The sequence below is a fragment of the Salmo salar genome, chromosome ssa20 (assembly GCF_905237065.1).
Source record: "Salmo salar chromosome ssa20, Ssal_v3.1, whole genome shotgun sequence".
Taxonomy (NCBI): Eukaryota; Metazoa; Chordata; class Actinopteri; order Salmoniformes; family Salmonidae; genus Salmo; species Salmo salar.
Genome location: NC_059461.1, coordinates 36,230,152 through 36,257,293, shown reverse-complemented (window position 1 = coordinate 36,257,293; position 27,142 = coordinate 36,230,152). Strand labels below are relative to the sequence as shown.

General features: G+C 43.2%; 1 protein-coding gene across 1 annotated transcript in view; it reads left to right on the top strand.

The window, feature by feature from the left end:
- Positions 1 to 27,142, top strand: part of LOC106580521 (zinc finger matrin-type protein 4) — a 201,907-nt gene that overhangs the window by 140,793 nt on the left and 33,972 nt on the right. The window contains exon 5 of the mRNA XM_045703277.1: positions 16,326 to 16,547. Within this exon, the coding sequence (XP_045559233.1) occupies positions 16,326 to 16,547 (222 nt within the window). The remainder of the gene's footprint in view (positions 1 to 16,325; positions 16,548 to 27,142) is intronic.

Below are 27,142 nucleotides of genomic sequence, written 5' to 3'. Positions count from 1 at the left end.
AGATGCTGCTTCAATATATCCACATATTTTTCCTACCTCATGATGCCATCTATTTTGTGAAGTGCACCAGTCCCTCCTGCAGCAAAGCACCCCCACAACATGATGCTGCCACCCCCGTGCTTCATGGTTGGGATGGTGTTCTTTGGCTTGCAAGCCTTTTTCCTCTAAACATAATGAAGGTCATTATGGCCAAAAGGTTCTATTTTTGTTTCATCAGACCAGAGGACATTTCTCCAAAAAGTACGATCTTTGTCCCCATTTACAGTTGCAAACCATAGTCTGGCATTTTTTTATGGCGGTTTTGGAGCAGTGGCTTCTTCCTTGCTGAGCGGCCTTTCTGATACTTTTGTACCTGTTTCCTCCAGCATCTTCAGAAGGTCCTTTGCTGCTGTTCTGGGATTAATTTGCACTTTTCGCACCAAAGTATGTTCATCTCTAGGACACAGAACGCGTCTCCTTCCTGAGCGGTATGACGGCTGCGTGGTCCCATGGTGTTTATACTTGTGTACTATTGTTTGTACAGATGAACGTGGTACCTTCAGGCATTTGGAAATTGCTCCCAAGGATGAACCAGACTTGTAGAGGTCTCCAATTCTTTTTCTGGGGTCTTGGCTGATTTCTTTTGATTTTCCCATGATGTCAAGCACTGAGGCACTGAGATTGAAGGTAGGCCTTGAAATACATCCACAGGTACACCTCCAATTGACTCAAATGATGTCAATTAGCCTATCAGAAGCTTCTAAAGCCATGACATCATTTTCTGGAATTTTCCAAGCTGTTTGAAGACACAGTCAACTTAGTGTACTTCTGACCCACTGGAATTGTGATACAGTGAATTATAAGTTAAATAATCTGTCTGTAAACATTTGTTGGAAAAATGACTTGTGTCATGCACAAAGTAGATGTTCTAACCGACTTGCCAAAACTATAGTTTGTTAACAAGAAATTTGTGGAGTGGTTGAAAAACGAGTTTTAATGACTCCAACCTAAGTGTATGTAAACTTCTGACTACAACTGTGTGTTATTATTATGATCTATATTATTATTATTTATTTATTTTACCTTTATTTAACAAGGCAAGTCAGTTAAGAACAAATTCTTATTTACAGTGACTGCCTACAAGGGCCAAACCCGGATGACGCTGGGCCAATTGTGAGCTGCCCTATGGGATTCCCAATAACAGCCAGGTGTGATACAGCCTGGAATCAAATCAGGGTGTCTGTAGAGATGCCTCAAGTGTGCTCTTTACGGATTAATCTCAGTTCTAAGTTTCAACTGTACCAGGCAGATGGCAGACAGCATTTATTTTGTGTGGGAGAGCGGTTGGCTGATGTCAATGTTGTGAACAGAGTGCCCCATGGTGGCAGTGGGGTTATGGTATGGGCAGACATAAGCTACGGGCAATGAACACAATTGGATTTTATCAATGCCAATTTTAATGGACAGAGATACCGTGACGAGATCCTGAGTCCCATTGTTGATTATTATCCATTATCACCGTTATCACCTCATGTCTCAGCATGATAATGCACAGTGCCATGTTGCAAGGATCTGTACACAATTCCAGGAATCTGAAAATGTCCCAGTTCTTCCGTGGCCTGCATACTCACCAGACATGACACCCATTGAGCATGTTTGGGTTACAACAGGGCGTTCCAGTTCCCACCAATATCCAGCAACTTCGCACTGTCATTGAAGAGGAGTGAGACAACATTACACAGGTCACAATCGAAAGTCTGATCAACTCTATGCGAAGATGTGTCGCGCTGCGTGAGGCAAATGGTGGTCACACCAGATACTGACTGGTTTTCTGATCCACACCCCTACCTTTTTTTTAAAGGTATCTATGACCAACAAATGCATATCTGTATTCCCAGTCATGTGAAATCCATAGGTTAAGGCCTAATAAATTGATTCCAATTGATTGATTTCCTTATATGAACTGTTACTCAGTAAAATCTTTGAAATTGTTGCATGTTGCGTTTATATTTATGCATTAGGGCATTCCCTTGAAGATAAGTCCTTTGCACCTATTTATTATGAGGATTCTGACTTTTAACAGGGTAGGCATGGGCAGGATGTATTCAAGTGACATAAATAATATGGTGGGAAAGACCTAGAGGGCTGGAGAGTAGGGGTTGTAGGGGTCACTATCCAGCAGGGTGAGACATGTTTCTGCAGCCCTCAACAACCATTACAGGCCTGAACCCTACTCCTATGCCTTGTCCACCTTCATGGCCTCCCCCTCTTCCTCCTCGCTTAGTCCTCTTTATCCTTCTCCCCCCTCTTCCTTCTAACCCTGCTCCTCCTCCTCCTAAGCCTGCTGCTTCAGGAAGCTACTGTAAACCTGGTACAGGAAATAGAGTATACTGCAATTGAGGTTTGCAATCAGTGGCATCTTGTTTTGTTTCAGCTTGATTTCCTTAAAGCTAAAATCCTTAGTTGAAACAATAACAAAGAGATCACCCTGACTCTGTTCTGGTAAAAAGCTGAGGGATGGGCCTGGAGAAATATAACCACTCTCAAATTCATAGACAGAACTATGGATGCAAGGACTGACCATCCATGATATCAAAATTATACTTTTAAGTATATTTTGAGGATATACAGTGTTTGTTTACATTAACATTGCTTATAACCATTGGAGTAAAACAAGCTTATATTTTGGGTTCTGATGGGGTACGACCACTGAGGTATAATAAGAACTGGAGACTGAGTCCAAGATGTCCAACAGTTGTTTTCAAGGTAATCGACTCACATTCTCATTCGCCGATTCATGGAACGTCTATATCCAGGTTGCAATCGGTTTATATTGACCAACATCGCAACCAATATCTTCGGTTGTGAGTGATGGAAAAACAATCGGCCTCAGCGACAATTATTTGAATTATCCCATGGATGGTTTGTGCACAAAGGTGATGACTAAAGTGTGTTATTAGGAATTTTCAAATCTGACTTCTGTATGTGGCCGTCTTTCTGGGCCGGGCGTCAGTGTAGGAGCAGTCGAAACTGTGCTTCTAGACCGGAACCCTGGCCTCTTGGGGTACAATAGTTGAACTAAGCTCATGAGGTATTTCTAAGTTATATTCTTCAAGCATCAATGATTATATATCATTCATTTATAATTCAAAAGGATTCTAGCTTCAACCTGAGGTTGTGCTTTGATTTGGTATTTACAGACAGCAGGGAATCTGAAGTACAGTGCTACATCCTACTGGGTCATGTTGGCAAGGAGGTTCCTAGGGGATGTGGTGTTTCTGATTTATTTCTGATGGAATGTTTAGTATAGGATAATGGGTAATCATAAGAATACTAGTGTTATTTCCCATAGAGTGAGCTGTGTCTCATTTGGGAAAAATCTTGGTTACTTTACGCAACCTTTCAATTTATTTGGTATAACGTATGCTGATTGCTGATACTGTAAAATTGTGCTTAGATAAAATAATGCTAGATATGTTATGCCTCCATGTCTGTCACTGACAGATTCAGTCATTAACCATGCCATCTGTGGCCAATGGTTCAGAACAGAGGGTGCTCTGCTCCCAACTGAGGAAGGCCAGACAGAGAAATCAATCGCACTGTCACCCAACAAACCCAGCTAGAGCCACGGACAGACAGACCTCTCCACCCCCCCCCCCCAGACTCCAGCCTCAGTCAGAGAAAGAGGACCAGAGAGACCCCAGTCATAGGATTCATCCCAAATGGCAACCCATTTAGTGCGCTACTTTTGACCAGGGCTCATAGGCTCAGGCGGTGCACAATTGGCCCAGCGTCGTCCGGGTTTGACCGATGTAGGCCATCATTGTAAATAAGAATTTGTTCTTAACTGACTTGCCTAGTTAAATAAAGGTTCAATTACATTAAATAAAAAAAGTTGTGGACAATATTGGAAATAGGGTGCCATTTGGGACGAAAACATACTGGAGGGTGCCTCTCAAAATGTCTCTGCGTTTCTGTTTTCTCTGTCGTACATCATAACCAAATGCACATCGCAACATGTTTAGCCTACATCTAGAGTATGTTTAAGTTCTGTTGTTTACTAAAACAACTTGTCCTATAGTACATGATGAGAAATGTAAGTTAGGCACTGTACTATGCCCATCCGCTACTTAGGGCTGGGCGGTATACCGTATTTTACTATATACCGGTATTGATGCACGGACCGGTTTGGGTTTTTACATAACCTTTTATAATGGTATTTGAATGTTTGGTTTGTTAAATGTGATACACCGTGTGTAACGTCCATTTTTATAGTTTATTTAGCTACTTGAGTCATCTCTCTCAGCTCTCTCTCTCCACGCTGCTTTCCGCACAGACCTAGCCCCTCCCCCTGTCACTCGGGGAGCGCATGTGTTGTTCCTCGACCATGAGACGCTTGCGTTCAGTATTCATGGTAAATGCAGCACATGCAACAATGTTGGTGACAACAATGCTGTTTTCACTTTGCTTCTTAATATACAGTACCAGTCAAATGTTTGGACACCTACTCATTCCAGAGTTATTTTATTTTTTATATTTTCTAAATTGTAGAATAATAGTGAAGACATCAAAACTATGAACTAACACATATGGAATCATGTAGTAACCAAAAAAGTGACACTGGTAGCCACACTTAACCAGCATGGCTACCACAGCATTCTGCAGCGATACGCCATCCCATCTGGTTTGCGCTTAGTGGAACTATCATTTGTTTTTCAACAGGACAATGACCCAACACACCTCCAGGATGTGTAAGGTCTATTTGACCAAAAAGGAGAATGATGGAGTGCTGCATCAGATGACCTGGCCTCCACAGTCACCTGACGTCAACCCAATTGAGATGGTTTGGGATGAGTTGGACCGCAGAATGAAGGAAAAACAGCCAACAAGTGTTCAGCATATGTGGGAACTCCTTCAAGACTGTTGGAAAAGCATTCCAGGTGAAGCTGGTTGAGAGAAAGCCAAGAGTGTGCAACGCTGTCATCAAGGCAGAGGGTGGCCATTTTGAAGAATCTAAAATATATAATATACTTTTTTGGTTACTACATGAATCCATATGTGTTATTTCCTAGTGTTGATGTATGCACTATTATTCTACAATGTAGAAAATGGTACAAATAAAAAAAAACTTGAATGAGTAGGTGTGTACAAACCTTTGACTGGAACTGTAAATCCACTAGTGTTGTATAATTACAATTCGTTTTGTGTTTCTTACATCTGCAAACAGCTAGTTTGTCCTTCCTTACCAAGTTGGGCCTAAATCGTGTTAGCCGCTAATGCTAATCACTAGTTAGCTTGCTAGGTAGTTAGCTAATAAATGTACTGAGTCAGAGCAAATGTAATTAGCTGTACAGCCTGATAATACCAGTGATGGTGTAGACCTAAATCAGCATATTGTTTGTGCAACAGTATCTTCTAAATCAAAGAGGAATAAGCAAGGCATAAATATGTTAGCTACATTCTTCTTCTTCTGTGGGTTTTACTACAACCCAAAAAGGTTATTGTACCACCACCAACTGGACAGGGTTGAAAAAACAAAACCCATACGTGATAGAGAAACCTAACTTAATCCACCCAAAATAAAACCAAAAACCACATGAACAAAACCAGAACCCCAAAACTCCCACTTCTCTCTTCTCAGGCTCTATGTCCTGAGAGGTGGTATGGCTTGTGATAATACTCCATGCAAATCCTCCACAGAAAAGTCTTTCAGTCCAAAGAACCGTTCTGCCGCATCCGCAATGTTATCTATTTTCCAGGACTTCCTCTCCACCTTGGCAGTGCCATTAATCATCATAGCTATAAGCTCCAAAGTCCACCTTCTTAACCTTTAATATATCCGGGTCCTGCTGTTAAATGGAAACCCCTGCAGCCTTCAGGGAAGGCCTATGCACAACTATGGACTCCTCAGGAGCACCATTCGAACGCTCAACCTTTTTAACAGCTGCTGCATATGAAATGCTCTGGACAGCCCTGACTTTGGACACCTCATTCTCTTTCAAACTTCATGGTTCCCACCACAATTGCAACATGGCACATTTTAATCACTTTTAAAACACATGATTTTTCCACAATGGCCTCTGCCTTCTGCAAGCACTTGAAACATGTCCAAAAGCTTTACAATGATCACACTGCATTGGTCCTGGAACAAATGCTCTGACTCTGTAGTTGATCTATCCCAACTGCACTTGAGTAGGGACAGACTCCATATGTGCTGAGAGTCAGGAATAAAGTTCAGGGAGTGAGTGTTTTAATAAATAAAAGAAACCATGAACATGAAACACAAACAATGCACCGACATGAAAACAGAGTCAGTAACACCTGAGGAAAAAACCAAGGGGAGTGACAGATATAGGGAAGCTAATCAAGGAGGCGATGTAATCCAGGTGAGTGTCATGAGGCGCAGGTGCACAGGTGTGCGGGATAATCAGCAGCCTGATGACCTAGAGGCTGGAGAGGGAGTATATGTACCCCCTCCCGACGCGCGGCTCCAACAGCAGTACGCCGTCAAAGGGGACAAACCCGGGGATCAGGAGCGGACCTGACACACCAGCAGAGGCACAGGAACCTGTCGAGTCAGCTGGGGCACGGGAACCTTACAGATCGGCTGAGGCAGGGGAGCCTGACAAGCCGGCTGAGGTAGTGAAGCCTGGCGATCTGGTTGAGGCATGAGAGCCTGTAGCAGTTCCCGGACGCGACGTCATTACTCTGTCCCAAAAAATAACATAAAAAAACACTCCCTGATGCTTCCCTTAGGTGAGGTGTTATTCTGTAACGAGTTAGCTGAGAGTCGGGAAGCAAGTTCAGGGAGTGAGTGTTTTAACCTCTCTAGGGTAGGGGACAGTATTTTGCAAGCCCTGCCACATCCGACGAGCGTCGGAGCCGGTGTAGTATGATTCAATCTTAGTACACCGATGTATCGGATACCTACAGCACCCGATGTCACAGGAAGGCCAAAAATAACATCAAGGACAACAACCACCCGAGCCACTGCCTGTTCACCCCGCTACATTCCAGAAGGCGAGGTCAGTACAGGTGCATCAAAGCTGGGACCAAGAGACTGAAAAATAGCTTCTCTCTCAAGGCCATCCGACTGTTATTTTTTATTTTATTTAACCATTATTTAATGAGACAAGTCAGTAAAGAACAAATTCTTATTTACAATGACGGCCTACCAAAAGCCAAAAGGCCTCTTGCGGGGACGGGGGCCTGGGATTAAAAATAAAAAAATAAATACAGTAGAAATATATGACAAAACACACTTAAAAAAATATATATATATATATATATATTATTTTTTATTTTTTTTATCCGTTATATTACTAGGTAAGTTGACTGAGAACACATTCTCATTTACAGCAACGACCTGGGGAATAGTTTCAGGGGAGAGGAGGGGGATGAATGAGCCAATGGTAAGCTGGGGATGATCACAACATCACAACAACATCACAACAAGAGAGACAACTCAACACTACATAAAGAGAGACCTAAGACAAAAACATAGCAAGGCAGCAACACATGACAACACAGCATGGTAGCAACACAACATAACAAAATGGTTGCAACACAACATGGTAGCAGCACAAAAAGTGGGACAAACATTATTGGGCACAGACATCAGAACAAAGGGCAAGAAGGTAGAGACAACAATACATCACACAAAGCAGCCACAACTTTCAGTAAGAGTGTCCATGATTGAGTCTTTGAATGAAGAGATTGAGATAAAACTGTCCAGTTTGAGTGATTGTTGCAGCTCGTTCCAGTCGCTAGCTGCAGCGAACTGAAAAGAGGAGCGACCTTGAATGTGTGTGCTTTGGGGACTTTTAACAGAATGTGACTGGCAGAAGGGGTGTTGTATGTGGAGGATGAGGGCTGCAGTAGATATCTCAGATAGGGGGGAGTGAGGCCTAAGAGGGTTTTATAAATAAGTATCAACCCGTGGGTCTTGCAACGTGTATACAGAGATTACCAGTTTACAGAGTATATTGTGCATTGATGTGTCCTATAAGGAGCATTGGTGGAAAATCTGATGGCTGAATGGTAAAGAACATCTAGCCGCTCGAGAGCACCCTTACCTGCCGATCTATACATTTTGTCTCCGTAATGTAGCATGGGTAGGATTATCATCTGAATCAGGGTTAGTTTGGCAGCTGGGGTGAAAGAGGAGTGATTATGATAGAGGAAACCAAGTCTAGATTTAACTTTACCTTTGATATGTGCTGAGAGAAGGACAGTGCACGGTCTAGCCATACTCCCAAGCACTTGTATGAGGTGACTACCTCAAGCTCTAAACCCTCAGAGGTAGTAATAACACCTGTGGGAAGAGGGGCATTCTTCTTACTAAACCACATGACCTTTGTTTTGGAGGTGTTCAGAACAAGGTGAAGGGTAGATAAAGCTTGTTGGACACTAAGAAAGCTTTGTTGTAGAGCATTTAACACAAAATCCGGGGAGGAGAGAAATCAGTTCTACAAAATCAGTTCTACAAAATCTCTATCAACATGGTAAATGTGCAACCAGAGGGAAAACAATTCCAGATCACCTGTACTCCACACTCAGCAACGTGTACAAAGCTCTCCCTCGCCCTCCATTTGGTAAATCCGACCACAACTCTATCCTCCTGATTCCTGCTTACAAGCAAAAATTAAAGCAGGAAGCACCAGTGACTCGGTCTATAAAAAAGTGGTCAGATGAAGCAGATGCTAAACTACAGGACTGTTTTGCTATCACAGACTGGAACATGTTCCGGGATTCTTCCGATGACATTGAGGAATACACCACATCAGTCACTGGCTTTATCAATAAGTGCATCGAGGACGTCGTCCCCACAGTGACTGTACGTACATACCCCAACCAGAAGCCATGGATTACAGGCAACATTCGCACTGAGCTAAAGGGTAGAGCTGAAGCTTTCAAGGTGCGGGACTCTAACCCGGATGCTTACAAGATATCCCGCTATGCCCTGCGACGAACCATCAAACAGGCAAAGCGTCAATACAGGGCTAAGATTGAATCATACTACACCGGCTACGACGCTCGTCGGATGTGGCAGGGCTTGCAAACCATTACAGACTACAAAGGGAAGCACAGACGCGAGCTGCCCAGTGACACGAGCCTACCAGACGAGCTAAATCACTTCTATGCTCGCTTCGAGGCAAGCAACACTGAGGCATGCATGAGAGCATCAGCTGTTCCGGATGACTGTGTGATCACGCTCTCCGTAGCCGACGTGAGTAAGACCTTTAAACAGGTCAACATACACAAGGCTGCGGGGCCAGACCGACTACCAGGACGTGTGCTCCGGGCATGTGCTGACCAACTGGAAGGTGTCTTCACTGATATTTTCAACATGTCCCTGATTGAGTCTGTAATACCAACATGTTTCAAGCAGACCACCATAGTCCCTGTGCCCAAGAACACAAAGGCAACCTGCCTAAATGACTATAGACCCGTAGCTCTCACGTCCACCAGCACCAGCTGTTCCGGACAACTGTGTGATCATGCTCTCTGCAGCCGATGTGAGTAAGACTTTCAAACAGGTCAACATTCACAAGGCCGCAGGGGCAGACGGATTACCAGGACGTGTACTGCGAGCATGCACTGACCAACTGGAAAGTGTCTTCACAGACATTTTCAACCTCTCCCTGTCCGAGTCTGTAATACCAACATGTTTTAAGCAGACCACCACAGTCCCTGTGCCCAAGAACACTAACCTGCCTAAATGACTACCGACCCCTAGCATTCACGTCTGTAGCCGTGAAGTGCTTTGAAAGGCTGGGCATGGCTCACATCAACATCATTGTCCCAGAAATATCCCTGTTGTATTCAGCGCATGTGACTAATAAAATCTTATTTGATTCCTACCACCACTGGTGGAACCATGTTTTTGTCGGTTCAGCTGTTCGATCCTTTGGGATGAATAAACTTGGTTTAAGCTTAAATAGTGTTTGTCGATTTCTTACTCTGATATTTAGAATCTAACAGAGCTAACTGAAATTGTTTTTAGAAAGAACATTCTGAAGTTTGGAACCTTGGGTTTTCGTGTCTACATCTAATGAAGATGCTAGCTGTGGCATTCATTACAGTATATAATCCCAGGAAATGTACCATCTGACCATGTATGCAGCACTGTATGGTTTACACATAATGGATTAAATACCCTATGGTTTATGAATAATAATAATAATAATGATAACACTTCCAAACTAACACGTTATCCCAGCATTCCCAGAAAAACAGTGGCAATTCTTACTGAGTTGACTATCCTGGTAAAAACAATTATACATTAAACATTACAATTCTACAAAGTCTCGAAAGAATCCCTCACTACAGGGGCCATAGAGTTGGCCTTTTCATCATAACCTACAGTATACAGCACCTAGTCCCCCTGTACAGGCTCTGTCTAATCTACTGCCTAACATTTACATCACCAGGTTTAGAAATGTGGGAGAGCTGTTGTTTGTTTTTAGTTTTTTTCTCATGGACTGCACCGCTTGCAGTGGTCTCACCCCTCTCAGAGGCGGGTGGAAATGTGCATTGAGAAAATATTTAGTTTTTCGTACAGAGGGGGATAAGGCAGAGGGGAATAGAAATCCCAGAAAGGGGAATGCTTTGTAGGAACAGATAACTGCACAGACATCAGAACACTTTGATCCTTCTCTTTTTTATCCAACAGATGCTGAATCCTGCTCTGAATAAAGTTCAGCGCACACAAAAGTCCTGCTTTTATATGGAGCAAAAGGTGGTTATTTTCATATTGGACACTAAAGCTAAAGCATGAAGAGGATGAAGGTGTTAGTTGGCATTCACTTTAGATGAGCTGCAGCATGAGTTTAGCATCTGTAGCCGTTTGGGGTTTTTGCATAATGTATCTATATCAGGGATGAAAAAGAAATGGCCCATTTCAACCTCTCCTTCTCTCTCCTGTTTGACTATTTTATTCCATGCAAATCAGTTTGCAATGCGACTCAACACACACATTTTTATGCATCCCCCAGGGGGAATGAATGAGAATGAATGTTATCTTTACAAAAAAATATGTTTTTAATTTCTAGAAACACTATGGTATCCAGCTGAAATTCCAGATATCTAAATGTAGTTAGGATACAGTGTGCCAGTTTAACTAACCTTCTTAATTATTACAGACTTAACCCAAAGTGTGCCACTAACATGCATGATAAGCTTAATTAATTCACCATTACATCTCATCAAAGAACAAAAAGCTTTTCAGTTTAACAAACATTTATTTTACAAGGTCTTCTGTGCTGCCATTTGGAAAGGAGCTTCCTTATGATATCTCCTTGACTTGATGATATGAATTAAGTCCATCAGTGCTGCTCTACTGCTGTTTGATTAAAATAAAAATGGATTGTACTGATTTCCTAAAATGCTAAAGTTTTCCTCTGCCACCACTTGATGTGATAACAAACCCCCCAAAACACGTTTTCAAATCTTATGACAGTGAGTGTCAGTCTAACTGAGCTTTGTTTACTGCAGAGTGAATGTAAGGAAAGACATGACTGACACTTCCTTTGTTCAAGCAAGTTATCAATGCAGAAAAGACTCATTTGAATGACTGAAGGATGAAAACAATCAAAATTGATAGTGAATGAAGGGAACGGATGACAGCATTGAGAGAATTTGTACAATTTATACTAGTTATTCTACTTGTCACCCTAGATGTACTACACATATACACTGCTTGTTTTTATATTGAGTCCCTCTTTGCCAGAGCCCTCTCTCATTATCTGCTCTCCTTGTTACTTTGCAGCAACAAGCTCAAGCTGCCTCCCAAATGACAACCTATTCCCTATTTAGTACACTGCTTTTGACCAGGACTCTTAGGGCTCTGGTCAAAAGTAGTGCACTATATAGGGGGGGCGATTTGTGACGCACACTGTTTCACGTGCCATTTGGCAGAAATAAGCAAGATGTTTTCTTATTTTTATTTTTTATTACCTTGGCCAATCAACAACGTAGCTGTCCTTCGCTGCAAAAGTCACACGTCCGTCTTCTTAACGGTAGTACCCTAGTCTCCCTTTGTTGTTTTTTTAATCCCAAGAACCTATAAATATCACTCTGCTCTGGAGAATTGATGGCCTTCTAAGTGATTTTAAAGTACCCTTTACACAGTGGGTGCGTCAATATATTGACACTGGCCAACTGGTTTACTGGACAGAATCTGCCTCTTGGTTTACTTCAGGTATGGTACACTGTTCCAGTAAGCAGTGCACTACTTTTGACCAGGGCCCATAGGACTCATTGTGCACTATTTTAACCAGGGCTCTGGTCAAAAGTAGTGCACTATTTAGAGAATTGGGTGAGAGGTTGGTGGATTGACTTCGCCTCTCTACTGACTTCCCAAATAAAAAAAGGCACAAGTGGTGGAAACAGTATGGCTTTAATGATGCACTAAATGTTGGGAAAGGGCTCACATCCCAATGTGCAGTTATCTATAGAGACTGGGATCTCTCACACAGAACAGGGCAGAACAGTTATCCATCCCCCAAAAATAGCAAGTGATGATTGGGACTGGGGCCACCCCCATTGAGGGTAAAGACTTTGGGTATAAATAGATGGGTTGGTTGTTTAGCAACAAAACTGACACGTACACAAATATGGGGAAAACAGACAGGGTTGGCTTAGATTGTTACAACATGTAAGCTTCACAGTGTACAACATATTAGCAACACCTTCCTAATATTGAGTTGCACCCCTTTTGCCTTTGGAACAGCCTCAATTTGTCAGGGGCACACATACACAATCCATATCTCCAATTGTCTCAAGGTTTAAAAATCCTTCTTTAACCCATCTCCTGCTTTTCATCTACATTGATTGAAGTGGATTTAACAAGTGACAGAATCATGACAACACACTGCCTTCTGCCCAAAAGGTAGCGTGCGGATTGTTTTCGTGACACTGTCAGCTAACCTGTCTACAGGGCGGCTGCCATTGTAATGAATGGGATGGATGGATGGATGGCGCAGGGCTGGTGATTATTAAGAGTAAGCTATAAGGCTCAGAAGTTCATTTTGAAGAACACAGTGGTCTGGGTCATTGGGACTGTATTCTCCTGTCTGAGATTACAGTGGTCCACAGAGAGCAGTTTTAAGTGAAATTACTGTGATGATGAGTAATGGTGGAGACTTTGTTTGTGTCCCAAATGGTACCATATTCCCTATATACTGTAGCGCACTACTTTTGACCAGAGCTGGGCCCTGCACTATACAGGGATTATGGTTCCATTTAGAGTGCATAATTTTGTGGGATCCTCATCCCACAGTGGATAGCTACATTTCCCCCATTGCTTATTTGTACAGTAAGCATGAATTGCTTATGAAGTTGTGCTAGAGTTACAGTATTTATGAAGGATAAATATATTCATATTAAAGGTTTATTAGCTTTCAGAGTTTTACTTCCTGCTTCTTATTAGTCTAGTCAGGACTGGAATCAACAAGCAGCCTATTTAAAGTTTTCTAAAAAAATTACAACCTTTACCCTGAGCCTGATTTTGATGGATGTTTTCCCTAAACCTCAGAGCAGCCGCAATCGATACTGTAATATGTCACTGCTGCTAGGGAAGGTTAATATCTGTGGTGTAACAACAAGCAGACACATTCAAAACCACTCTGCGTCTCTGCCTGATTAGCACATCCATGTTAGATGGTAGGCAATATTTATCCCAAGAGTTACAGGCTCCTGTCACCAAAATAACGGACACATTTTGGCAGTTATTCTTTCTTTCTAAAATGGCATTTGACCAAAATGCCAATCTCAGAAGTGATCTATGTTGTTAAGAGGACAGACTGGCCATGTTGACCTACAGTGTCATGGGAGCTGTGCGATTAATCTGTTGTTTACACCTGCTACTTGAACTTAAAACTGACGTGAAGAGACTAATGACAATAATTAGCTTTTATGAAATGCGCCTTGGGGATCTGAGAGTTTTTGATTGGTAGCCTAGTGGTACTGGAAATGTCACAGCCACAATTATGAACGACATGAAGGGCTGCCCTTTCTAAATTATTCAGGAAATGGTCAAAAGGACAAATGCTGATAACCACAAGCAATAAATACCAGCATGATGATTATTCCATGGTAATAGAGTTTGATTGTAAATTCTTAGCAAGATGTTGATGACATCTCTACTGAAAGACTATCACAATTGTACAAATCTATCATAAAGCACTGGTCTTTTTACAGTGCATTCGGAAAGTATTCAGACCCCTTGACTTTTTCCACATTTTGTTACGTTACAGCCTTATTCTAAAATGGATTCAATTACAATATTTCCTGATCAATCTACACAGAATACCCCATAATGACAAAATGAAACAGGCATTTCCGAATGCACTGTATTTAAGGTGACACTTCATAAAACATTTTTCATCAAGTGTCAACTTAAATAATGTTTGTTCCTAACTGTCAGAATGTATGTTCTTTATAATCAGCCTGGTCTCATAGACGAGATATAATATAACATAGTAAAGGTAAATCCGGGACACTCAAAAAAGTATGATATGCTACGTTTGGTATGGTTACATAAGACAGAAGGTTACTTAAGGCAAAACGAAAGTAGTGTGCTTGGTCAGGCTGGATGGGTAGGCGAATGTCTAACAACCCAAAGGTTGCGTGTTTGAATCTCATCACGGACAACTTCAGCATTTTAGCTACTTTGCAACTACTTACTACTTTTTAGCTACTTTGCAACTACTTAGTATGTTAGCTAACCCTTCCCCTAACCCTTTAACGTAACTCCTAACTCCTAACCCCAACCTTAACCCTAACCTTAACCCTTAGCCTAGCTAGCGTTAGCCACCTAGCCGGATTTATGTTTACTATGTTACGTCTAGCCCTAAGTCCAGGTTGTTTAAATATATAATATTGCGCCACACGCACGCATAATGCAAATGAGATGAATTGCCTTGTGTTTGCCAATGAAAATTACACATTGCATTAAGCTGGTAGCTTGTGGAAGTGAAACTCATTAATTCTGTTGCTTCGAGGGATGCACTTCTCTTAGATTATGTGGAAAGAAGCTGAAAGACACAATTAGAGACAAGAAATTTGGGATCAACATGTCTGTTTGAGCAAGACAAAAAGAAGAGGGAAAATGCTTTGCCTTGTTAATGAAAAAAATCTATCTTCTTGAAATTAATACGTTTCTGCTTCCTCTTTGTTCCCTGGCCCCATTGACATCACCATCCCCCACAAATGATATACTGTGCATTTCACACTCCTACAGCCACTTAATTCCCAGTTTCACATTCTGACATCCTCTTTACTGCTACAGCAGTTAATTGCCTGAATTAGATGCTGTCTAAACCAAGGGCTTTGTTATCAACTTGTACATGCCTTTGTGTGCTATAAGTGACAAACCGGCAAGAAATATAACAGTGTGCTTGTAGCCACTCCAGATCAAAAGCTATTTCCTACACTACCTTTCCCATTGTTTCCAGTGAGTACTTATTTTTTAAACGAATTTTCCATACTGTTTGAATGCTACCCCTTTTGATACCCTTTCCATAATGCAGTGTTTCATACACACTTCAGGAGAAAATACCCTTGGCTAGTAGAATGTCACCCGGGCCAGTATAAATTGTGGTCTACTAGCCCAGCTGGCCAATGCCCAAAAATCCCTTCACAGTACAAGTTCTGACATAAAGATGAGCATAAATCACCATGCTGTAGCCTATCCTTATAATCAACATGGCTGAAGAACATGGTGCTGATGTTTGTGTTTCTACACTGCAACTCTGTCATGCCGTGACACTCACAGGAGTTGCCACTTGGAGACGATGACTGCCTCACAGTGCCTCAGTGGTCTGTAATGGGATCTGATGCCTTGTAACGGGACCTCTGTAAATGTTGACTTATGAAGGGTGGGCTGAGCGCTCAAGTGGTAAAACGGATTATCTTGATAGCAAATCACATTTAGAAAAACGCAGCGCTGCACAATCTGATGTTTGTTCGGCATTAATGGTGGCATCCATGCATGAAGGAACATTGCACACAAGTAGGCAGCAGTAAGTAGACCAGGGTCTTTTTTCCGATTGCCAAGTATGATTTAGGATTTCTTCTTCAGGCTTGCCAGAGCCAAAGTGATGCAATGCCTGTTATCAGTGCTCATTTATTGCCTCCCATTTTGCAAATTTTTTTTCACTTGGCAACAAAGCTTTTTGCTTTACCATGCTTCTTATTTTCCTCCTTAAGTTTTGTTCAGAAGCTGTTTCATAGCTGATGGTTAAAAAAACAAACACCTGTTTATGTTTTGGTCTAGAGAGTGTTGTCAAACAGCTGAACAATGTTGATGTGAACTCCCCTGTCTTTGTTTTCTGTCCAATCAGAGGTGCCGCCCAGTCCGGTGAAAAGTTCCCTGGAAACAACCCCGGTGACCTCTCCTCGGCAGCGCAGGGACTCAGACCGCTACTGCCAGCTATGCAACGCCTGGTTCAACAACCCGGGCATGGCACAGCAGCACTACGATGGCAAGAAGCACAATAAAAACGCAGCTCGCGCTGTCCTCCTGGAACAGCTGGGCAAGACCCTGGACATGGGAGAGATGAAAGGTACAGAACAGAAGAGGCCTGATCCAGACTAGATACCTGGCAGTCTGTCTCTCGCTTTCTCGCACTCTCTCTCACTCTATCATGTCACACAGACAACCATGCAGCCCACTGCCTCCTCCCCTCACTCCCACTTATTAACAGACAGGATTGTTACTTACCATTGCTTCTGTGTGTAGTAACATTTATATATGAAAGTGTGTGTGTATTAACATTTATATATGATAGTGTGTGTAGTAACATATGAACATGTGTGTGTAGTAACATTTATATATGAAAGTGTGTGTGTGTGTTCGTGTGTAGTAAAATGTATATATGAAAGTGTGCGTGTGTGTGTGTGTGTGTGTGTGTGTGTGTGTTTGTATGTGTAGTAAAATGTATATATGAAAGTGTGTGTGTGTGTGTGTGCGTGTGTGTGTGTGTGTGTGTGTGTGTGTGTGTGTAGTAAAATGTATATATGAAAGTGTGTGTGTATGTAGTAACATTTATATATGAAAGTGTGTGTGTGTAGTAACCTAGTTATATGGAATGACACAGGAAAAAGCCATGACAAGGTGTTACAGTAAGTAAGAAAATAGAACCCTGTCTACTAGAGTGCATCAAATCTATTGTGCATCCAGTATGAAGAAATCTGCATGTACAGTACTGGGGGCTAAAGGCATAGGGGAAAATACGACACAAATTAACTTGTCAGTTTTGCATTGCTGGTCTAATAGAATATGCGTATCAGCTGAATTCTTGTGACTATTACAGGCCTTTGAGAAATGCCCAGGTATAGGGTCAGTATGTGCTGTCATTCATTTGTACACTTCATGGTATTTATTACACTATTTAGTATGACACTATCATCTATTAAACAGGGAGCTAGGGAGAACCAATATCCTTTGATTGATGTTAAATAGGAGGCTCCTATTGTTCCAGCTGTGTTGCATACAGCCCTCCTGACATAGCTAGTGTCTGCTTCTATGCCAGCCAGAGAGAGCCACAGTGCAGAGGCTCGGTGTTGCAACGTACCCTGACTCGATAAGCCTGTTTCGGGCTGTTAATTTTGGAGTGGGGAGGGGGAATGGTGCTCTCGCTCTATCTCCTACCCACAATATGTCAATAACAATTACAGAATATTAGTCCAGCAGCAGACTGCTGCGGTGGGTTGGGAAAGGTACCAGGGCAGCATGAAGAGCCCAGAATGTTGTAAAGTTAAGTAGTGCCTGAGCAGACATAATGTGGGATGTCTCTTCAGTCATGTTTGATTAGAGATGTAACTTAGCCCCCTAACTACTAGTCGTATTAATACTTATGACTGATAGGTGGGCTCTGCATTGTCAGGGGCGAATTGGGATGCTCCGTGCAACCCAGTCACATCTGATTGAAGATGCACTGTTGCTTAGCTACTTAACTCCTGGTGTTATTGATGCTCACAGCTGGTAGGTGGGTTATGTCTTGTCAGGGATGAATTGGGAGGCTCTGTGCTGCCCCGTCACATCTGGAGATTTAGCCTTGTCCTAGTACTAACTCCAAGGATGATTATTCTCGCTTGAGATTAACGTGAGTCTTCGCTGACTCGACACTTTGAACTGCGTTGTTACGTACACCTCGTGGAGGAGGGATTGCAACACCCTGCTACATCTCAACTCCCCGTGGAGTGAAAAAGTATGTGATTGTAGGTGCGGGGAAGGATGACAGAGGCAGAGAAAAATACAGTTAACAGGGAATCTATTATTCCTAAACACGCTAAAGTGGGGAAAAGGGGCTGGACGGAACCAAAGCAAAGAAAGTTAAAGTTAAAGATTCTCCTCTCTTACCTTACCTGCCTTCTCACTTCTTACCTAACCTTGAACACCACCTGGCACGCTAAACAAAATTCAGGGGGTGATCCACCCAGGTCTTACCTAGTGTGCATAGACAGATTAAATACTATGAGTTATGTATGCCCACAGGCCTCTTGTCTAAACACTCCCAAGGTGCGATCCCCTTCCCACCCTGGGAACAAATGAAACAGAATAATTACCAATACTTTAAGTGAAAAATGTAATTAACCAAAAATACTAAGTCCTATTGGCATACACATACCTCTGAAGGAGCGGCTAAAAAATGTTATCCACAAAACTTTTATTGACCGCCACAACAATCAACACAAGACAAAAATAAGCTATATTTCCTAACAAAGGAACACTGGCTTTTATCAAGCTGGAGAAGGAGTTGGTAATGAAGAGACGAGAGGGAGGGGTCAGAGCTCCAATCAGCGATGGGGCCGACCAATCAGCTGCTTCTGGAATCCAGGAAGCCATTTCCTGAAATACACAGACATACAAACCCACAACAACACAGAAACTGGGGGACGTAACATGCGTGATCGTTTCAAGTTGAGTATAATGCCTCCCAAAGCTGTCCTCGTTTCTCAGACGGTTCTGTCCCTGAATATCTCCTGAATGCGCTCTCCCAGACAGGCGCCGCTTGAAGTAGATGAGCCATAACTCAAAGCCATTTTCATTGGCTTCTTTTTCTGTACATTGTATCTAACAGAGTGTTTCCCCAACGTCACTATAGTCATTATGGGAGGCAGAATTCAACACTCGCAGCCTAGTGAGCGTTTCTCTCAGGTGATTATCAATTAGTAATGAAGTGGCAAATCATCCTAACAGGCAGAACTAGCTTGTAAAATAAGAATTTGTTCTTAACTGACTTGCCTAGTTAAATAAAAATCCCTGCCCGCTGTGCTGTGATTTGCCCTGGCTTCTCCTGCTTCCTCTCTACCCCGGCCAAACCCTTCCCTAACCAAACCCTTCCCTAACCTGGACGACGCTGGGCCAATTGTGCACTGGTTGGTTGTGATACAGCCCAGGATCGAACCAGGGTCTGTAGTGACGCCTCTAGCACTGAGATGCAGTGCCTTAGACCTCTGCGCCACTCGGGAGTGTTGGGCTGGGCTGCTTAATTCATAGGGCTGCAGAGCCAGTGTAGGCAGGCTCATCTTTCACACAAATGCATCCAAATGAAATAGCACTTCTCTTTTCCCTCTGTTCTTTTTTGTCCTGCCTCACATAATTGTCCTGTCCTTGCACATTGTTTTACAGTTGTCTGATGTGGGATGGCTATTAAACCAACAATTGTAGATGGGAATCTGGCAGTTGTGACTTTTCCATGCAGTTCATTAAATATTTATTGAGTACCTATTGAGAGGAGCATTTTATAGATTTCCTGTACATTGGTTGGTGGTTATACAGCTCAGTAGTGGTGTTGTTTCTGAGAATTGAGTGAGTGAGAGTACAGCACTCTGCTGTGTTTACACAAAGTCTGCCTCACAAATGGCACCCTATTCCCTATATAGTGCACTACTTTTGGTGCCATTTAGGATGCCATAATGTGGGCCCCCAACCTATTAGTACTCTGTTCTGTGTTCTGTAGAAGATGAGCCTCCAGAGGAGGACCTGCCCACTTCTCTCTCTGCTCTGATTTACCAACAGCCTTTTGTTTTTGTTTTTCTTTTATCTCACCATCCCACTCATCTATCTTTGCTCCCATTTCACCCTCTGTTTGTTACCAATCCTAAACCCTACTAAACAAACTATTATCCTCTACCATCCTAAACCCTGCTAACCCCACTATTATCCTCTACCATCCTTAACCCTGCTAACCCCACTATTATCCTCTATCATCCTAAACCCTACTAACCCCACTATTATCCTCTACCATCCTAAACCCTACTAACCCCACTATTATCCTCTACCATCCTAAACCCTACTAACCCCACTATTATCCTCTACCATCCTAAACCCTACTAACCCCACTATTATCCTCTACCATCCTAAACCCTACTAACCCCACTATTATCCTCTACCATCCTAAACCCTACCAACCTCACTATTATCCTCTACCATCCTAAACCCTACAAACTTCAATATTATCTACCATCCTAAACACTACTAACCTCAATATTATCCTCTACCATCCTAAACACTGCTAACCTCAATATTATCCTCTACCATCCTAAACCCTACAAACTTCAATATTATCTACCATCCTAAACACGGCTAACCCCACTATTTTCCTCTACCATCCTAAACACTGCTAACCTCAATATTTCCCTAAACCCTGCTAACTTCACACTATGATCATCTAGGTTCAGCCATGTTCTCTGGTTTTACATTTCCCTCCAGAGCTGAGACTTCATGGAGCTTTGTAAAGCTGTGCTACATACTGCACTGCATGCATCTAAAGGGTGTGTGCATATGTTTCATAGCTACCTACTTGTATACACTATACAGATCTATAGCATAAGGGCTTATGTAATCTGTACGTATCGTAGCTAGCTATACCTGCATATGAGGCCCTCTGTTCCACTAGGAGCTGAAAGGAATAACTATACTTTACCTGCATACAGTTTCTAGGTTATCTATACCATACGGGCTTATGTCATCTGTATGTACTGTACAATATGTACTGTTAACTTGACTGTACCCCATTTCTTATGTAGTGCACTACTTTTGACCAAGGCCCATACGGCTCTGGTCAAAAGTAGTGCACTATGTAGGGAATAGGGTGCCATTTGGGACATAATCCACATCACCTCCATACATCAATTAATGTAATGTAGGGAAAATGTAAGCAAGATCCAAGACAGTCCAATCTATCCCAGTTAGTTCATGATGTATTGAATTGCTGCAGTCTATTTTAGAGACTGCTCATGGTGCTTTGTTTCTTATAAAGTCCTTTTTTGGAAGTAACAGAAGATGATGGTGTGAGTCACATTCCAAAACATGTTTCCCTGCTAGAAGAGCAACAACTTGTCTTATTATTGTTATCATATACAATTGAAATATAGCTTCTACTTCTAAGTTGTTCTTTCTCTTCTAAGATAAGAAATAAGTTGCTCTATTATTATTACTATTATCATCTAATATATAAATATAGCTTTGGGTTATGGAGGAGGAGGTGCATTAGCTACATTACATTCCAACATCATGGGCATTAATATGGAGTTGGTGCCCCTTTGCTGCTATAACAGCCACCACTCTTCTGGGAAGGCTTTCCACTAGATGTTGGAACACTGCTGCGGGGACTTGCTTCCATTCAGCCACAAGAGCATTAGTGAGGTCGGGCACTGATGTTGGGCAATTAGGCCTGGCTTGCAGTCGGCATTCCAATTCATCCCAAAGGTGTTTGATGGGGTTGAGGTCAGGGCCCTGCGCAGGCCAGTCAAGTTCTTCCACACCGATCTCGACAAACCATTTCTGCATGGACCTCGTTTTGTGCACGGGTGCATTGTCATGCTGAAACAGGAAAGGGCCTTCCCCAAACTGTTGCCATAAAGTTGGAAGCAAAGAATTGTTTAAAATGTCATTGTATGCTGTAGCATTAAGATTTCCCTTCACTGGAACTAAGGGGCCTAGTCCGAACCCTGAAAAACAGCCCCAGACCATTATTCCTCCTCCATCAAACTTTACAGTTGACACTATGCATTGAGACAGGTAGCATTCTCCTGGCATCCGCCAAACCCTGTCGGACTGCCAGAAGGTGAAGCGTGATTCATCGCTCCAGAGTCCAATGGCGGCAAGCTTACACCACTCCAGCCGACACTTGGCATTGTGCATGGTGATCAAAGGCTTGTGTGCAGCTGCTCAGCCATGGAAACCCATTTCATGAAGCTTCCAAAGAAACAGTTATTGTGCTGATGTTGCTTCCAGAGGTAGTTTGGAACTCAGTAGTGAGGGTTGCAACTGAGGACAGATTATTTTTACGCGCTCTGAGCTTCAGCACTCGGAAGTCCTGTTCTGTGACCTTGTGTGGCATACCACTTCGCGGCTGAGCCATTGTTGCTCCTAGACTTTCCACTTCACAATAACAGCACTTACAGTTGACCTGGGCAGCTCTAGCAGGGCAGAACTTTGACTAACTGACTTGTTGGAAAGGTAGCATCCTATGACGGTGCCGTGTTGAAAGTCACTGTGCTCTTCAGTAAGGCCATTCTACTGCCAATGTTTGTCTATGGAGATTGCATGGCTGTGTGCTCGATATTATACACCTGTCAGCAACGGGTGTGTCTGAAATAGCCGAATCCACTCATTTGAAGGGGTGTCCACATGCTTTTGTGTATATATAGTGTATATTCAATCTGAATATAATGGTGTCTGTTGCTGTGGCAAAGCGTTGGACCACTGACTGTGTCTGAGAGATGTGGTTCTATCTGGACTGTAACACTGCAGTAATTTATGACAAGAGAAAGACAGAATAGGAGATGGTCCCATTTTCTTGTTTCCATTGCACAGGCAAATAATGGCAGTTCTCCCAGGGGCTACCTCGGTATAAGCCCCTGGCTCCATGGACTGATGACACACATTTATACAATTGCTCTCGCTTTGATCTTTTATCGTCTTTTCCTCCCTCCAGTCAAACTCATCATATCTGAGTTCGTATGCAAACCAAAAATGGCACCCTATTCCCTATTTAGTGCATTTGACCGGGCCCATAAAAGTAGTACACTATATAGGGAATAGGGGTGCCATTTTGGGACCCATCCTGAGACTGTAGACTGCACTGCAACCCAGACCATTTTGTTTTAACTAACACTGTAAGGAGATTTAATCTTCTCTATTGTATGTCTCATGTGCTTAGTCTATAACAAAACATGCTTATTGAGCAGAAAGGAGGACTAGAATGGTTTATTATGGTGCGGCTGGCCCCTAAGCTATGTCTCTCATATAACTAATGCTCATCAAATGAAAATAGGGGCACTTACTTGATTCAGTTGCACTTGAAGTTTTGTTTAAAATTTTCTGGGGCTGGGCACTATTTTCACTACTAGTCTTCCCCACTTTGGAATGGGGGCCCAGCTTTGTCTGTCATAGAACCAATGCTCATTTAAATGAAAAATAGGAGCCAGCACTCACTTCATTCAGTTGCACTGTTCACTGCTAAATTGTTCTTTAACAAGCAACATATCCTAACAGAGCACACACCGCAAATGGCTTCTATCAAACTTTCATTGAGCACATTTGGTTAAGAAAGTGTTGGAAGACTAGCTGACGTCATGGCATAAGCTAATGGGGATCCGAATGAAGAATAAAGACTAAAGCACATTCTCTTGTCATCCTGATAGAACTACTGCTGCCATGCCATCTCTCTGCCTTCATCTCTCCCTCTCATCATCAGGTTTATTAATCAATCCCTTCAGATCTCACGTCCAAGCAGATGCATGCACATCTAATGCAATCTGATATGATTGCATCAGTGATTATGACGTTCCCCCGGAGTGTTTAGTTTACACCATAGCCAGCCCTGTCAATCAAACCAAGACATGATGATAAATTGTGTTTTCCGAACTCCATCCCAGCATGGTTAATTGGAGAGACGTCTCCGAGAGATGTGATTTGGCACGTCCTCTCTACTAGCTTCAGCAGCTTTCTCCCGGAGCCCTGCATTCCCAATTCACAAGCCACTCCTTTTGTCTGTCTGTATGCTGCCATTTCAATCCCTCCTGACCCTAAAATAGATCTAATACTACCTTAATGGCAGGCTCAGCTGATCAAGCTCCTCTCCAAGAGGGCAGAGGAGGAAGGAAGGCTCTGTTCAAGTTGTCGTATATTTCATCAAAGGAGGAGAGGCAATTCAATCTGGAGACAACCGGGAGAGCGGGAGATTACACCAACCCTAAACTGAATTTATTTCCCATCGTATTGGTGTACTGTGTTTTCAGAATGAAATTTTATCTGCAGCATGATTCACTGAACAAGATTGCTTTTAACAAGGATTTCATTTCAACACTTTGTATTGTTTAAAGATGGGTTAGATGGAAAGATGAGCTGCCTTTTTAAAGCAACAGGGGATCTGTGTTTACACTGCAGGCTTTATCCACATTATTTGGAATTCACCATTTACCTGATGAAGACATGTTTTTTGAAACGCGTCAGTGGTAAGCAAATTCAATAAAGGCTTATTTTGCTGCAGGCTTCTAGCTTTACAATTTATTTTATTTAGTTCTCAGCATTTTCCTATCCATGAGTATAATCCTTGTCAACTAGTTTGAGATCACACAAGTGAGGAATGTTTTTCATTACATGTAATACAGCCAAGAAGCTGACTGTAGTTTTGGACTATTGGGCCATTTGTCCTGATCTGAGTGGCGTTCCCTTGCCTTCAGAGGAAGCATATGCTGTTTCAGGAGATGCACCATTGGAGTGGGCCAGATGACTCGTGGTTAATTTAGCATGAACCATGGACCAGCACCACCTTTCTCTGCTCATAAACAATCCATGATTACACTGTTGATCGATCACATTGTCTGGCTGCCACAGGTTCTCCGTTGCTGGCCTCTGAAGGCCGCGACAATATCTCTCAGTTAACAATTGAGACAATGAAAGCTGTGGCTGGAATAATATTCCATATTATGCAGTAGAGTGACTCAATTGAGCGTTGACATAGGATATTCCCATTAGAGATACACTAGGGGAAGGAAGAGATGAATAGGATAACATGGCAGAACGATTTGACTAGTGCAGTGTTAGCTAGCTAGCTACTTAGTTGTCTTTGTCATAGCTTGATAATTGTGTAGTCTAGTAATTACCGAGGTTAGCTAGCCAGCCATCGAGGTTAGCTAGCCAGCTATTTCCGTCCCCCGCGACGCCATTTTTCCAAACCCAGCCAACTATTAGCGACGAGCAGCATTGTAGAAACTAAATACATTACAAGCAACGTCTTGATTAGTGTTATGTTAGCTAGCTAGCTACAAAGTTGCTTTGTATCATGACAATGTGTACTACTGAAACTATCGAGGTTACCTAGCCAGCTACACGTTCAAAGTCAACAACGCAGCCACTGCTAGCTAGCCTACTCCACCAGCCAGCAGTACTGTATCATTTTAGTCAATAAGATTTTTGCAATGTAAGCTTAACTTTCTGAACATTCGAGACATGTAGTCCACTTGTCATTCCAATCTCCTTTGCATTAGCGTAGCCTCTTCTGTAGCTTGTCTACTATGTGTCTGTCTATCCCTGTTCTCTCCCCTCTGCACAGGCCATACAAACGCTCCACACCGCGTGGCCGCTGCCACTCTAACCTGGTGGTCCCAGCGCGCACGACCCACGTGGAGTTCCAGGTCTCCGGCAGCCTCTGGAACTGCCGGTCTGCGGCCAACAAGGCTGAGTTCATCTCAGCCTATGCTACCCTCCAGTCCCTAGACTTCCTGGCGCTGACGGAAACATGGATTACCACAGATAACACTGCTACTCTTACTGCTCTCTCCTCGTCTGACTACGTGTTCTCGCATACCCCTAGAGCATCGAGCCAGCGGGGTGGTGGCACTGGAATCCTCATCTCTCCCAAGTGGACATTCTCTCTTTCTCCCCTGACTCATCTGTCTATCTCCTCATTTGAATTCCATGCTGTCACAGTTACCAGCCCTTTCAAGCTTAACATCCTTATCATTTATCGCCCTCCAGGTTCCCTTGGAGAGTTCATCAATGAGCTTGACGCCTTGATAAGTTCCTTTCCTGAGGATGGCTCACCTCTCACAGTTCTGGGTGACTTTAACCTCCCCACGTCTACCTTTGACTCATTCCTCTCTGCCTCCTTCTTTCCACTCCTCTCCTCTTTCGACCTCACCCTCTCACCTTCCCCCCCTACTCACAAGGCAGGCAATACGCTTGACCTCATCTTTACTAGATGCTGTTCTTCCACTAATCTCATTGCAACTCCCCTCCAAGTCTCCGACCACTACCTTGTATCCTTTTCCCTCTCGCTCTCATCCAACACTTCTCACTCTGCCCCTACTCGGATGGTATTGCGCCGTCCCAACCTTCGCTCTCTCTCTCCCGCTACTCTCTCCTCTTCCATCCTATCATCTCTTCCCTCTGCTCAAACCTTCTCCAACCTATCTCCTGATTCTGCCTCCTCAACCCTCCTCTCCTCCCTCTCTGCATCCTTTGATTTCTTCTGTACCCTATCCTCCAGGCCGGCGCGGTCCTCCCCTCCTGCTCCGTGGCTCGACGACTCACTGCGAGCTCACAGAACAGGGCTCCGGGCAGCCGAGCGGAAATGGAGGAAAACTCGCCTCCCTGCGGATCTGGCATCCTTTCACTCCCTCCTCTCTACATTTTCCTCTTCTGTCTCTGCTGCTAAAGCCACTTTCTACCACTCTAAACTCCAAGCATCTGCCTCTAACCCTAGGAAGCTCTTTGCTACCTTCTCCTCCCTCCTGAATCCTCCTCCCCCTCCCCCCCTCCTCCCTCTCTGCAGATGACTTCGTCAACCATTTTGAAAAGAAGGTTGACGACATCCGATCCTCGTTTGCTAAGTCAAACGACACCGCTGGTCCTGCTCACACTGCCCTACCCTGTGCTTTGACCTCTTTCTCCCCTCTCTCTCCAGATGAAATCTCGCGTCTTGTGACGGCCGGCCGCCCAACAACCTGCCCACTTGACCCTATCCTCTCCTCTCTTCTCCAGACCATTTCCGGAGACCTTCTCCCCTACCTCACCTCGCTCATCAACTCATCCTTGACCGCTGGCTACGTCCCTTCCGTCTTCAAGAGAGCGAGAGTTGCACCCCTTCTGAAAAAACCTACACTCGATCCCTCCGATGTCAACAACTACAGACCAGTATCC